Source organism: Hemiscyllium ocellatum, chromosome 49 (assembly GCF_020745735.1).
Source record: "Hemiscyllium ocellatum isolate sHemOce1 chromosome 49, sHemOce1.pat.X.cur, whole genome shotgun sequence".
In the NCBI taxonomy this organism is placed as follows: domain Eukaryota; kingdom Metazoa; phylum Chordata; class Chondrichthyes; order Orectolobiformes; family Hemiscylliidae; genus Hemiscyllium; species Hemiscyllium ocellatum.
In genome coordinates, this window is record NC_083449.1 from 8675845 (window position 1) to 8691038 (window position 15194).

Genomic DNA, 15194 nt, shown 5'->3' on the forward strand with positions numbered 1-15194 from the left:
AAGAGAGACAAAAGAAGAGAGAGGACCAGAAGCAAGAGGGAGATGCTGCATTTTGGGAAACCAAAGCTTAGCAGGACTTATACACTTAACGGTAAGGTCCTAGGGAGTGTTGCTGAACAAAGAGACCTTGGAGTGCAGGTTCATAGCTCCTTGAAAGTGGAGTCACAGGTAGATAGAATAGTGAAGGCGGCGTTTGGTATGCTTTCGTTTATTGGTCAGAGTTATGCACAGGAGTTGGGAGACTATGTTGCGGCTGTATTGGTTAACGCACTGTTGGAACATTGTGTGCAATTCTGGTCTCCTTCCTATCAGAAAGATGTTGTGAAACTTGAAAGGGTTCAGAAAAGATATACAAGGATGTTGCCAGAGTATTCAAAGTATTCCATAACAAGGCGATAGTAATTGACTGATGGTAGGTTCAAAGTTCAGGCTTTTCCACATTAAAAGTAAAATAAATCCGACAGAGATGAAAGTGCAGCTCCTTTCACAAATGCTGTGAGTAGCTCTTAAAAATGAACTTGGGTTGTCAGATTCAAGAATATTCTCTTCACTTTTTAGCGGCGCCCCCAGCGGCGGTTTTCTTGGGCAGCAGCACGGCCTGGATATTAGGCAGCACCCCGCCCTGAGCGATGGTCACCCCTCCCAGCAGCTTGTTGAGCTCCTCGTCGTTGCGCACGGCCAGCTGCAGGTGCCTGGGGATGATGCGGGTCTTCTTGTTGTCCCGGGCCGCGTTGCCGGCCAGCTCCAGGATTTCAGCCGTCAGATACTCCAGCACCGCAGCCAGATAGACCGGCGCTCCGGCACCCACACGCTCAGCATAGTTACCCTTTCTCAGGAGCCTGTGAACACGGCCCACCGGGAACTGCAGGCCAGCCCGGGACGACCTTTCCCACTGCGCTTTCCTCTTCCGGTCATCGTCACAATATTACAGGCATTTTCACAGAATTGCGAAAATGCAGCCACATTGCGGCCTCTTATACCTTCGGGAGGAATAGTGGGGCGGCCGTTTCTGATTGGGAATTGAAACAACATTAGGCAGGACCAATCAGATATCTGCCTCATTCCCCAATCCGGAGAGGGCACAGGGAGGAGGGCGGGAAGTACCGGCGCCAAATCATCAACCGCTTATTTCCAATTTGAAAAGCCCGCCAATATGTACGGACAAGGAGGTAGTTTTGTACTGAGGAATGCACAAATACTCGAGTTAATTTACTTCTACAATAAGCGTGTACACTTTACACTAACTCCCTTTACCTCATTCCCTGGCCTACTGGAATCTGCCCATTTCTGATCTCGAATGGGATTTTCTGAACATTAAAACAAGCGGCAAGGTAAAAAGGCGCCAAACCCTGCACTTCGGAACTAATCATTTAATTTCACATTTCAACAGCTCCCCGATATACTGATAAACCATCCCGAGTGAGCGGATCAATAGCGAACGCAGTCTTTCGAGAATATTTTAACATTGCACTCCCTACTGCACACGATCATAGATCAGTAAAAGCTCCACATTTAATCTGCCACTTCTGTAGGCGTTCTGGTTTTATTTTGGTTCATTTTCAAAGTCTCTCACCAACAGCAGAAAGCCTCATTTACAACATTCAGCATCTAACCATACTTATGCGGGGATTTGGAAATGAAAAATAAAGTAAAACGGAACTCAGAGGTAAACTTTTTTTTTGATTGCCGGCGGGTGCTGCCAGAGGTGAAACTCAAAGGTCATGTTCCTGCCCCCACCCAACAACTCGGGTTTGTAGCTCCCGAACTGATTAGAGAACAAAGAATAAGACGGACACAGACAATTAGCTCAAAAATGACTCAGTGACGTTTAACATGATCTCTCTCCCCAAGCAGCGGGTTCAGTATATATACACACGACTGCGTCCGAGAATAAGGTGAGCACAGGATCAGCGATCACTCAATAATTTACAGAACATTTATCAACACAAATGTCGCAGAGATATTTGTTGTACTTACCCAGAAACATAATGGTTTAGCCGTTTCAGGGAAGTTGTAGTTTCAGGGAATGTAGATTTCTCCAGCTTCCTCATTTCCCCTCCCCCTACCTTATCTCAGTCCCAACCCCCGGATTCAGCACCGCCCTCTTGACCTGCAATCTTCTTCCCGACCTCTCCGGCCTATCACCCTCACCTCCTTCCACCTATCGTATTCCCAGTATCCCTTCCCCAAATTCCTCCCCCCCCGCACCACCTTTTATCTCAGTCCGCTTGGCACACCAGCCTCATTCCTGAAGAAGGGCTTATGCCCGAAACATAGATTCTCCTGCTCCTCGGATGATGTCCGGTCTGCTGCGCTTTTCCAGCACCACATTTTCCAACTCTGGTCTCCAGCATCTACAGTCCTCACTTTCTCCTAGTTGATCTTATAAGAGCCTTTGGGTTGTGGATGTGTGTTTGTTTCAGTACAATGCGGTCCTTCACTTGGAGCTGGTGTACTTGGTCACCGCCTTTGTGCCCTCCGACACGGCGTGCTTGGCCAGCTCCCCGGGCAGCAGCAGCCGCACGGCGGTCTGGATCTCCCGGGAGCTGATGGTGCTGCGCTTGTTGTAATGGGCCAGGCGGGAAGCCTCCCCCGCGAAAATATCGCTGACGAACGATACTCATGGCCTTGGAGGAGATGCCGGTGTCGGGGTGAATCTGCTTCATCACTTTGTAGATGTAGATGGAGTAACTTTCTTTCCTGGGCCGCCTCCTCTTCTTACCACACTTCACTGGCACCTTCTTGATGATTTTCTTAGCGCCCTTCTTGGAGGGTTGCTGCGCTTTCTTTTCCTCTGCCATCGTCCCGCTCAATGTCAGAAACAGAATAAGGGAAAGTGGGCTCGGAGCTCGGTTTTGATACATCACAATGCTAATCTAGGCTGAGGAAAGCCTGGTTCCTGATTGGGTAGTTTGCAGGAATGGTAGCCTCACTGTCAACGGTTAGTTTCCGACTCAATGTGAATTGAATTAATGTGTGAGTTAAAACTCACACAACACCAGGTTATAGTCCAACGGGTTTATTTGGAAGGACTAGCTTTCATAGTGCCGCTTCTTCGTCAGGTGGTTGTGACGCAGGACCATAAAATACAGAATTTATAGCAAAGGATTACAGTATCGTGCGGCTGAGAAACATTAACCAATCTTAGATTAAGTGTTTCATCTTTTAAAATGGCTTTTCTAGTTTTGGTTGCTTAATACGTAAACTCCAGAATTCCTTTGAAGTCATAGTCACATTCTCAAGATAACTTCAGGTGTTCTAAGAGAATGTGTTATCTCCACTCAGGCAATGTTTTCAAGGTGTGAGGTTAAAGTCTGTCTGTGTCCCAATCTGGAGTCAGACTGGTTCTATTTGTAAAGTGGGATTTACAGAATCTTGCATGGATTGACTGTAGGTTATGCATTTTTTTTGAACAAAATAAAATTCTGCAAATGCAGATTCACTGCATAAACTTATATGTGTGTACTTGCAAGAGAGAGACAGACAGGCAGACAGAGAGAAAGAGTGGGTGAGTAAGCTTGGTGAAGTAGTGTGTAAGTGTGATGGGGTATAACCCTGTGAGAGGGTGCATGCATGTTTGTGTGGGGGGGATGTATGTGTGTGCATTTGAGATTGAGCTTGTAGATGAGAGAGGGTCTATGTTAGTCTGAGAGTATTTAGGAGTGTGTGTGTTTGTGTGTGTGTGTGTGTGTGTGTGTGTGTGTGTGTGTGTGTGTGTGTGTGTGTGTGTGTGAGAGAGAGAGAGAGAGAGATGGAGTGTATAGTGCATTGGGGTCACCTGTAGCATGACATGAACCCAAGGTCCTGCCTGGGTCCATCCTCATGGCTACCAAACAGTGCTATCAGCCTCTGCGTGGCCACTTTGCGTTGTTGCTTGTCCTGAAATCCGCCTTGCAGGAGAGTCACCAGAAGGTCCTAGGTCGAATATCCTGGACAGATGAAGTGTTCCCTGACTGGAAGGGAAGACTTTTGTCTGGTGATTGTTGTGCAATGTCCATTAATCCGTTGTAGCATCTGCTCAGTATTGCCAATGTACCAAGCCTCAAGGCATCCTTGCCTGCAGCGTATGAGATAGACAATGTTGGCCAAGTGACAGTTGGAGAACACTTCAGTCCTAACTTGTTCTCTGCTTTGTACCTGCCTGCCATGACTGTTTAGTTCACTCCCTTTCCCAACTGTACCAGTCTCACATTGATCTCTTTCCTCACAATTTCCCTGAGTCCCCCATGTTACTTTCCAAGCAGCTCTAGCATATCTCCCTGCCATTATATTCATCCCTTTCCAATTCAGGTGAAATCTGTCCTTCTTGTACAGGTCACTTCTATTCCACAAGAGATTCCAAAGATAGTAAAATGTGAACCCCTCTCCTTTGTGCCATCTCCTCAATCACATATTCATCTGCTCGATCCTCCAATCCCTACTCTCACTAACTCAGAGCACCGGAAGTAATCCAGATATTAGTACACTCAGGATCTCCTTCTTAAATTCCTGCCTAACTTTCTATATTTTCCCTTCAGAATCTCATCCTTTTCCCTTCCTATGATATTAGTTCTGAAGTGTGCAATCACTTCCTGGTGGTCTCTCTTCCTTTTGTGAATAGTCTGCACCTTCCAGGAGATATCCTTTATCCTGGCACACATTGGAGGCAACACAACATTCTGATTTTTCAATGCTGGCTGCAGAAATGTCTGTCTGTGTCTCTGAGTACAGAGTCCCAAATCACAATCGATCACTTGGAATTTGATGTACCTCTCATTACATTAAAGCCTAATGTGGTGCAAATATAGCAGTGTTGTTATCGATCTGTACCAGTCTGTTTCTGTTATGTGAATATGAGCACAGCAATAATTTAGAATGATAGTGTTGCTTTAAAAGACGTATTTTGTCGTGTTCAGATAGTTAACATATAACACAATGAAGAAGGAATTGGAATAACTTAACTCTATTGGAATACTTAACAGAATAACTCTTCTTAATTAACTGTTCCAATACAGTAATATCCCATAAACATTCTTGGCAAAAGACAAATTCAATAAAATAGATAATCTCACATCTGACTCCAGTAGCAGAAAGAAAAACTGCAGCTTCTGACTGTAACTGAGAGGGGAAAACTAGTTTCCCTGTCTTCAAGACACCAACAGTTTTGCTGAAAGCCAAAACTAAAAATGTCATTCTGTGAGAGCTTGACCACACCCATTCAGGCTGCTTCTGTTGTTCCAACTTTAAAAGGAGCCTCAAACTGTTTACTCGAGTGGCTCTGGTAGACCTCAACACTTCTGCCATAAAACCTCTCTTCAACAAGAAAGAATAAAATAAATATCTTAAAGCCACAATATTATCAAACCTTCCACCCCTCTTTAAAAGAACCCATCAATATACAGGGATGGCCTAATTTTAAAAACTTCTTTCACCTTACACTATTAGCACACAATACATATACATTTCATTGACTCTTAAGCATGCAAACACTCACTATGACAGTCCACCTTTATCTGCTATTAAACACTTTCATCTTTTCTCATCAAAGTCATGACAACACCTTGGCAATTAGGTTCTCTCATCCTGCCCTGTATGTAATTTGAAAATTGAATGACTGCGATAATAAGCTTTATCTAAAGAGTCTGTAATCTTTGTTCTTAAATTGCTTCAAAAACAATAAACCCAAGGTGTTCTTCTCAAACATGGCTGTACAGGACATTGGTTATGGCACTGTTGGAATATTGCATACAATTCTGGTATCCTTCCTATCGGAAAGATGTTGTGAAACTTGAAAAGTTTCAGAAAAGATTTACAAGGATGTTGCCAGGGTTGGAGGATCTGAGCTACAGGGAGCGGCTGAACAGGCTGGGGCTGTTTTCCCTGGAGCGTGGGAGGCTGAGGGGAGACCTTATGGAGGTTTACAAAATTATGAGGGGCATGGATAGAATAAATAGACAAAGTCTTTTCCCTGGGATCCGAGAGTCCAGAAGTAGAAGGCATAGGTTTAGAGTGAGACGGGAAAGACATAAAAGAGACCTAAGGGGCAACATTTTCATGCAGAGGATGGTACTTGTATGGAATGAGTTGCCAGAGGATGTGGTGGAGGCTGGTACAACTCCAACATTTAAGAGGCATTTGGATGGGTATATGAATAGGAAGGGTTTGGAGGGATATGGGCCAGGTGCTGGTAGATGGGACTACATTGGGTTGGGATATCTGGTCGGCATGGACGGGTTGGACCGAATGGTTTGTTTCCATGCTGTACATCTCTATGACTCTATGAAGTATTTCTGTTGATGAGTCTTCAGTTTTCTCTAAAGATACCCAATAGGCCTCAAACTGTTTGGTCTAGTGGCTCGGTGACTCTGCCTTAAAATTACTCTTCAAGGACAAAATAAACCTCTTAAAGCCATAGTCTCACCACACAGTCTCCATCTCTCACTTTGTGCATTGTGAATATGAAAATTCATTTATCAATCTGAACCTGTCCATTCTTGTCACATGAACATGTAAATTTTGTCATTAATGTGTCTTTGTCATTGCAATTCAAGCATGTGACTGTTGTTATAAATCTACCATCTCAGTTTCTGTGTGTGAATGTGAGTTTAGTTATCAATCTCAGTTTCTGCTTGGTGTAAAAGTGAGTGTCAATATATGGCTGTCAGATTTTGTTCTGTGAACAGTTATCAAACTGTACTTGTCAGTTAATGTTCTGTGAAATGAGAGTGTTATCAATTTGTTCCTGTCAGTTTCTGCATTGTGAATATGGGACTACACTTATTAATCTTTCTACGACAGTTACTACTGTGTAAATTGAGACTGCGTTTACCAATCTGTCCATGTCAGTTTCTGATATATGAATGTTATTTTAGTTATCATAATATACCTGAATGATTATTTTTTATCTCTGCGAATGAGTGTTACCTTCAGTCTCTACCTGACAGTAGTTGAGTTTGATTATTGATATGTAATGCCAGTTTCTGATAGATGAACATTTGAGCAGTTATTCATCTGTACCTGATACTTTCTGATATCTGAATATGAAAGTGTAGTTATCAACCTGTTCCTGTTGGTATGTGCAATGAAAATAAGAGCGTGTGTGTCACTTTCTGTCATGTGAACATCTGAGTGTTATGAATCTATCTATGACCATGCCCGCTTGCCCGTTTCTGCAATGCCAACGAGTGAACAAAAGGTATCAATGCATGCTTGTCAGTTTCTATTTATCAAAGTGACGTAACTCTCTGGCAGCCACTAATATTCTCTGTGAGAATGTGATTCGTTATGTGATATTTGTTATGAGGGTGATTTGAGGCAGATTCGTTACAGTTCTTGAGTATATTGGACAAGAATTCAGATTTTCCAGTTTGAAATTTGTGCAAAATGTCAATGAGCTGTGAATGGTGACATTTGTTCAGACTGGACACATGTGCATTTGTGTGAGAATAAACAAACAATCATATTTTCTCTGTTGCTTGAGTATCTCTCTTTCTCAAATTGAGCTCAACGTGTAACTGACACAATCTGCTCTGACTGTGGAAAGGATGTACTTCGAGTCTGATAGCAGTAGCATACCTGGTGTTTGTTTGAAGCAGCTGGTCACACTTGGCTCTGTACCGAGGGAATATTACATTGTCTTGATCCTTCGAGAATTTGCCTGGAGGAACACAGAAGAGAAATCACCCGTAAATCACCATCAGTCAAGTTTGACAATCTTTCATTGATCAATGCAACTTTCTGTTATTAGACATTGGGATACTGTTTTTAAAGACAGGAATTCAAACAGAACAACATATCTGATTCTGCTCTTGCTCCATGTCTGGCGACTTTTCTTTTTGTTAATTCAATACCAATTGAGTGAGGTCCAGAAACTAACCAATAACTGTATAGCTCTATGAATGGGACTATCCAAGGCAAGTGGGGCTGTGAATATGAGATGAGGTTATTGAACTATTCATGTCAATTCCTACTTTGTGAATAACAACCACACTCTCACATTCTGTTCCTCTAAGTCTTTCTGAAATTACTTATGTATTTACATGGCAGTGACTCACAGGGACAGATTGATATAGAACTATACATCCATTGAAATGACATTGCACTAAGAGAGGGCCATTTGACCTATCTTGCCCATTCCAACCCAAAGACACCAGATGGCCATTCTAATCCCATCTTTCTTCACCAGCCCATAACCCTGCAGCTGAGAACTCTGTCTATTTCTGCTACCTGAATGTATTTCTCAAATTAGTCCTGTCAGTCTCTGTTTTGTGGATATGTAAATGTAGCTATCAATTTGTACCTGTCAATTTCTTCTGTATAAATATTTGAATGGAATTATCCATCTCTACTTGTAAAAATCAAAATACACCTATTAATATGTATTTGTCAGTCTCTAAAATGTGAATCTGTGAGCTTATTGACCAGCCTATCCCTGTCAGTTTCTGCTCTATTAATCTGAGAATATTAGTTATAAAGTGTACCTGTCAGTTTCTGGTTTGTTAATAGGTGATTGCATTTATCAACATATACCTGTCAGTTTCAGTTGATGTGAATGTGAGAGAGCTGTTGTCAATTTATGCCTGTCAGATTCTGCTATGTGAATATATTTGTCATTTTTGTGATATGAACAAGTGATTGTCAATCAATGTGTCACTGTCAGTTGTTGCAATGAGAATGTGTGACTGTAGTTATCAATCTGTCCATGTCACTTTCTGCTATGGGTATACATGCGTGTACTTGTCAATCTGTACTGATCAGTTTCTGCTCTGTATCTGTGGCATATTTATCAATCTATTGCTGTCTGTCTTTGCAATGTGAAAGTGAATTGATGAACCTTTCCTCATTAGTTTCTGTTCACTGAATCAGAGTTATTAATCTGTAACTGTCACTTATAGTTTAGTGAATGTGTAAATGCATTTGTCATTCTGTATCCATCACTGTTTTGAGTTTTTCTGAGAGTTTAGTTTTGATCTTTCCCTGTCAGAATGTATGTGAATCTGTCAATGTAGTTACCAATCCATACCTGTCAGTTTTTCTGGCTGAATGCATGTGTGAAATTGTCAGTCGATCCCTGACCAATTCCGCTGTGAGAATTCGGAAGCAACTCTTCCTGTCAGTCTCTGCAACATGAATATGGGAGTGTATTTATCAATATTTCCCTGACACTTTCTGCTTAGTGAGACAGTGTTGTGATCAATATATTCTGCCCGATGAATATTTGAGTGTCTTTATCAAATTTTATTTGTCAGAACATTTTCTCTGCATATATGGAAGTTTCATCAATGTGAATATGTGAGCACGGGTTTGAATCTATGCCTAGCTGTTTCTGCCAAGTCAATATGAGAGCGCAGTTTTCAATCTCTACCTGTCAGATTCTGTGTGAAATTGACTGTACTTATCAAACTGTATCTGAGAGTTTATGTTAAGTGAAAGTGGAAGTGTTGTTATCAAATTGTACCTGTGATTTTCTGTTATGACTAGAAGAGTTTAATTACCAATCTGTCCCTGTCATTGTCTCCTCCATATATCTGAGGAAGGAATTAAACGATAGCTGCCAGTTTTTGCAATGTGAATAAGAGTGTACATCTCAACCAATATCTGGCAGTATGAGCTATGAGAATGAGAGTGTTGCTATAGGTCTGCACCATTCAGCTTATGTTTTTTCAACATGTGAGTTTAGTTATCAATCTCTAACAGTCGGTTTCTGCTTGGTGAATATATTAGTGCATATATCAACCATTCCTTGTCAGTATCTGTGTTGTGAATATGTGAATGAGGTTATCAATTTGTAAACGGGTTAGTTTCAGACATGTGCATATGGGAATATACCTGTCAGATTCTGCTCTGTGAATATGGTGCAGTTATCAATCTGCCTTTGCTTTGTGAACCTCCAAATATAGTCATCAATATGGACATGTCAATTTCCACTATATGAATGTGTATGTGTATTTCCCAACCTACCCCTGTGGGTTTCTGCTGTCTGTCTATGAGAGTGTTGACATGAACATGTAGCTGTAAGTTTCTGGGTTTGTAAAGTTCAAATGCCTTTATCAAAATGTATGCCTGTTTCGGTAATGTGAATGTGTGAGTCCAGTTATCAATTTACGACTGTAACTTTCTGTTCTGTGAATATGTAAGTGGTGGTTATCATCTGTACCTGTTAGTTTCTGCTACATGAACGAATGAGGGTAGTTGACCACCTGTTCCTGTTAGTTTGTGCTGTGAATGTGTCAGTGTAGTTATCAGTCTGCATCTGTCAATTTCTGCTTGGTGAATGAGAGAGAGTAATTCCCAATATGTACCTGTGGGATTCTGACCAGTTATTTTTGAGTATCATTATTAAACTGTACATGACAGTGTGAATGTGCAAGTGTAGTAATAAATCTTTACCTGTTTGGTTATGCTATGGGAAAAGCCTTGTCAGTTTCTGGTATGTGAGTGTAGTTATCCATCTGTGCCTGTCAGTGTCTGCTATCTGAATGTATGAGTGCAAGTATCAATCTGTGTGTCTCAGTTTCTGCTACGTCAAAAAGTGAGTTTAGTTTTTGATCTGTATCTGTCAGTTTCAGATATGTGAATAAATGAATGCAGTAATTAATATATCCATGAATATTTCTGCGTGTAAAAATGCAAATATATTCATTGAATCATACCTGTCAATTTCTGCAATGTGAATATTAAAATGTAGTTATCAATCTGTGACTGTCATGTTCTGTTCTGTGAATATACGAGTGTTGTGATCAATTTGCACCAGTTTCTGCGGTGTGAATATTCTTGTATAATGTAGCACATTATACGGCACAGTGGCTGGCTCTGTTGCCTCACAGCATGCGGGACTTGGATTTGCTTCCAGCCTCATACAACTGTCTGTGTGGAGTTTGCACGTTCTCCCAGTGTCTGTGTGGGTCTCCTCTGGGTGCCCCGGTTTCCTCCCACAGTTCAAAGAAGAGGTTAGGTGAATTGGCCATGCTAAATTGCCCATAGTGTTCAGGGATGTGTCGGTTAGGTGCATTAGTCAGGGGTAAGCGTAGAGTGATAAGCGAGTGGTTCTGGTTGAGATAACCTTCAGAGGGTCGGTGTGGACTTCCAAGGCTGAAGGTCCTGTTTCAAAATTGTATGGATTCTAATTCTAACTAAAAGACTATACCTGAAAGTTTCTGCTAGATGAGTTATTAAATATAAATTGATTAGTTATTAATCTCTCCCCATCAGTTTCTTATTTGACAATGTATGAATGCATTTATCAATCTGAATCTGCCATTCTTTGTAATATGACTGTGTGAGTACAGTTATTGTTCTATATGTGGAGACCTAGGAGTGGAGGCTGGGAAACCTGTGGAAATAAATATTGATATCTTGAAAACAGTCCACATGCCAAAAGAGGAGGTGCAAGAGATGTTAAAAAAAAGGTGTATCAAACACCCAGACCTGATCAAGTATATCCCATGATGTTGTAGGAAGCTGTATTGGTAATTTGAAAAAATGATATTGTTTTCTTACTTTTTTTAGAATATCCCACATGGAGGGTCAATCTATCCCTCAGTTATTGCAATATGTGAGACTGTGGTTCTCAAATCTGTACCTGCCAGTTTCTAGTGAAAATGTTGGTGCTGTTTTCAATCTCAGTTTCTGCAATGTGAATGAGAGTATAATTATCAGTCTCTAGCTATCTGCTTCTCCTACATCCATGTGATTTTAGTTATCGAGCTGAACCTCTGTTAGTTTCTGCCATATGAATATGTGAGTGTCATCATCAATCTGTCCCAGTCAGTTTCTGCAATGTGAATGGGTGAGAGTAGATATCAAGGTGTAACTGTTTCTGCCATGTGAATAGGAGTTGAATGAGAGTGTAGTTGTCAGTTTTTGCTTGTCAAACTGAGTACTGTTATTGATGTAGACTTGTCAGATTCTGTTGTGTGAAACTGGGAGATTAGTTATCAAAGATTGTCAGTTTATGCAGTATGAAACTGAGTGTTATTATTAATCTGTTCCAGTCAGTTTCTGCTTTGTGGGTATGATACATTTGTTATCAAACTTTATCTGTCATTAACTACCGCAGTTAGTCACTACAATGTGAATGTCAGGGTGTATTTACTAATTTGTTCCTATCAGCTTCAGCTCTGTGTATTTAACTGTGCAGTTATTAATCTGTAACTGTCAGTGCCTGCCATGTGAATGTGTGAGTGTATTTATCCTATCAGTTTCTGTGTTGTGAATGTGTGCATGTCCTTACCAATTTGTTATCTGCCAGTTCTGATCTGTAAATATCATTCTCAATTTCTCCTTGTCGATTTCTGCTACATGTGGTACAGTGTGCAGTTAGCAATCCGCACGTACACTTTTTTGCAATGTGAACATCAGAGTATAGTTACTAATCTGACTGTTCTGTGAATGTATAAGTACAGTCATCAAACTGTACATGCCAGCTTCTGTTTTATGACTCTGAATTTAGTTATCAATCAATGCCTGTCAATTTCACCCATGTGAATACACAAGTGCAATTATCAATCTGTACCTGTTAGTTTCTGCTCGGTGCATTTGTTTTGTGTCATGGATTGTGTAATGGAAAACTAAAGAATTTTCAAACTCCTATAGTGCAGACTCGAACTGGGAGGAATGATATCATGGGCTGTTCTTCAGGATGTCATCAGTTTTTCATCAGTGTGTAGCTAAATAATTTTGTGAATAATGCTGTGAAATGGACAGGTGTTACATTCCTTTTATAGTGTCACAAGGAAAGGGAAACAAATAAATTGTATTGCAGCTGACTGACCACAATGTTCCTGCTACAGGAAAGAGAATTGGCTAGTTCACTTCATTATTCTATTGTGAGTATTACATAATCCTGCTCTGTGGTGTGACGGTGCAAGCCATTAGCAGTACTCTCCTGATGCTCTATGGTGCCAATGAGGAAAGCGAAAAGACTTGTATTTTTGTCATACAATGGAAAAGATTTAAACCATTCAGGCAAATTTATTGAACATGGTTGAACTCTTCCTGCAAAAAAGAATGAGAATTTTCAAAAGACAAGATTTGGCTAAATTCCTTTGTTGAATTAAAAGATAATTATTTGATTATATTGTTAAATTGACGATATGACACTATTTTCTTGCTTTTTTGTAATATTTCACAGGGTGGGACATTTAGGATTCTTTGTAGAAGATTAAAGTGAATTTGGAGACTGAGTTACACATTTTTTAATAAGAGTAAATTAATACTGGGCAGTGTGGAAATGTAATTTCTATCCCTGCAAGGTGAATATGTTGAGAATGATGTTGAGATCAAGGTGGGTTGGCTGCTCCTCTGCTGCCATGACACACTCTTATAAATGGAATGCCAGCTGAATGAGATTAGTTGCTTGTTTTTGCATAAACATTTTGTATATATTCATTTGTCTCCTGTAGTGTAAATGTGTGTGCGTTGTTGTTAGTCTCTGTATCTTGTGTGTTGATATGGTGAGTGTATTGGGGACTCAGTCTGAATCAGTCAGGACCTTTGCGTGTGTGTGTTTGTGTGTGTGCGCTCAGGAATTATTCACTACTTGTCACATATGGCTGTTGAAACTATGTAAAAGCATGATGTCATTGTTTATCTCGTTTGTGACATTTAAAATGCCCTTTTAAAATGTAAACTTGACTTAGACACTAACTGCCTACTTTAGGCAACCAGTCAGCTACAAACATGCTGTGAATGTTCAGGGCCTATGAATCATATTAATTGAAACTGGGAAGATGTCTATGGAGAATGCAGAGAAAAAAAGAAAATTGTCTTTCCGCAGTTGAATCTGACTGTTTGCTTGTTTGGATGTATCTCTGGAAATTGAGCCCAAACTAAGTCTGATCCAATCTGCTCCGTACCTGTGGAAAGGATGTTCTCTGCTTTGACAATGGTAACATACCTGCAGTTTGTTAGAAGCAGCTGGTCTCACTTGGCTTTGTACTGAGGAAATATGACATTGTCTTCGTCATTCAAATATTTGCTTGGTAGAAAACAGAAGATTTTTCAGCTGTAAATCAACATAAGCCAAGTTAGGGAAGATTAAACTGATCAGGGTGGCAGTCAGTTAATAATCATTAGGGTATTTTTAAACCTAGCAATTCAAACAGAACCAGATTTCGATTCCACTCTTTCCATCAGTTGCTCCTGGTCTCCTTTCCTTTTATTTGTAACTTTGAGACAATTGGGTGAGATCCAGAACTAACATGAATGGGAATTCCTGAAACAGCTGCAATGTTGACATATATCAATAGCAAGCTGCCAATACACTAAGGAATGTTGAAGGAAAGAACAAGGGACGCTATGTCTAATGTTTTACTCGAAACTTCAAATCTGATCACTTTAATACGTGACCTTGATAGGATTGTCACACAGTTATGCTCTGTGCTTCCATTATTCACCGCCCCTTAATAAACAAACAGCGTGAAACAGAAGCCAAACAGAATTCCCATCAATGTTTAGGGGATTAAAAACCACAAGAATGTCCCACAGCAGCTTCTTCCCGCTCTGCCTCCCTCAGCAGGCCCACACACAGCCCGAGAAAGGCCTCTCTCTTCCCCCCAGCCCGCTCACTCCAAGTTCCGGGACCAGTTCCTGCTCCGCTCGGCCTCTTACAAACAGCCCCCGGTTCTCCCTGAACTCACCCCGAATCAATCCCGGTCTCGGAGCCCCCTCTGTGTCCCAGGCTCCCATCCCGATGTGCTGCTGGAAGGAGCCTGCTGTTCCCTCGCTTCCCTGGGCGCTGATCTCTCCATTGCGGTCTGTTTCAAACAAACCTCTTGCACTCACTGAGTAAATGCTCCTCAATGGCAGCGCTGGGGGAGGGCCTCACGCATGCGCTCTTCTACTCAGGGACAGTCAGCGCTGCTTCAGAATGCAGGAATAAATAATTCACATTAAACTGACAGTGACAGCAGCAGCGCTAAACTCAGACCCAGTATGGGGGATTCGGATCAAAGCAGAAATATTACTTCCATAAAGGGAGAGATTAAATAAGATACAGTGTTTTTTCTAGAGGAGAGATAACTGAGGTGGGGTCACATGATTGTGGTGTAAAACATTATGAGGCATATGGACAGGGTGAATAAACAGAAGCTGTTTCCCTTATTTGAGCGATCAATGACAAGTGGTGATTGGGTTAGGATATGGTAAGGGTAAGGACTCTCACTATAGTGTAGGGTAAGGGGTAACTTTATTGAGGGAATTTCAGAAAATTCTTA

The 15194-nt window shown here is 41.2% G+C and overlaps 1 protein-coding gene and 1 pseudogene across 1 annotated transcript; both read right to left on the reverse strand.

The window, feature by feature from the left end:
* Positions 1-1987, reverse strand: LOC132837323 (histone H2A, sperm-like). The gene is made up of 3 exons (XM_060856992.1): positions 1978-1987; positions 1255-1307; positions 1-904 (listed from the first exon to the last, which is right to left on the reverse strand). Exons 1-3 carry the CDS (start codon positions 1985-1987, stop codon positions 548-550), a joined length of 420 nt encoding a protein of 139 aa, XP_060712975.1. The 3' UTR covers positions 1-547.
* A 219-nt stretch (positions 1988-2206) lies between these two features.
* LOC132837124 (late histone H2B.L4-like) lies at positions 2207-2894 on the reverse strand (annotated as a pseudogene).
* Between the last annotated feature and the right edge of the window lie 12300 nt (positions 2895-15194).

Bases quoted from the DNA above. Each gene is read 5' to 3' on its own strand.
- LOC132837323 (XM_060856992.1), bottom strand. The intron at 905-1,254 runs GTAAAGGGAGTT...GATGACCGGAAG, and splicing joins CCAGTAGGCCAGGGAATGAG to AGGAAAGCGCAGTGGGAAAG.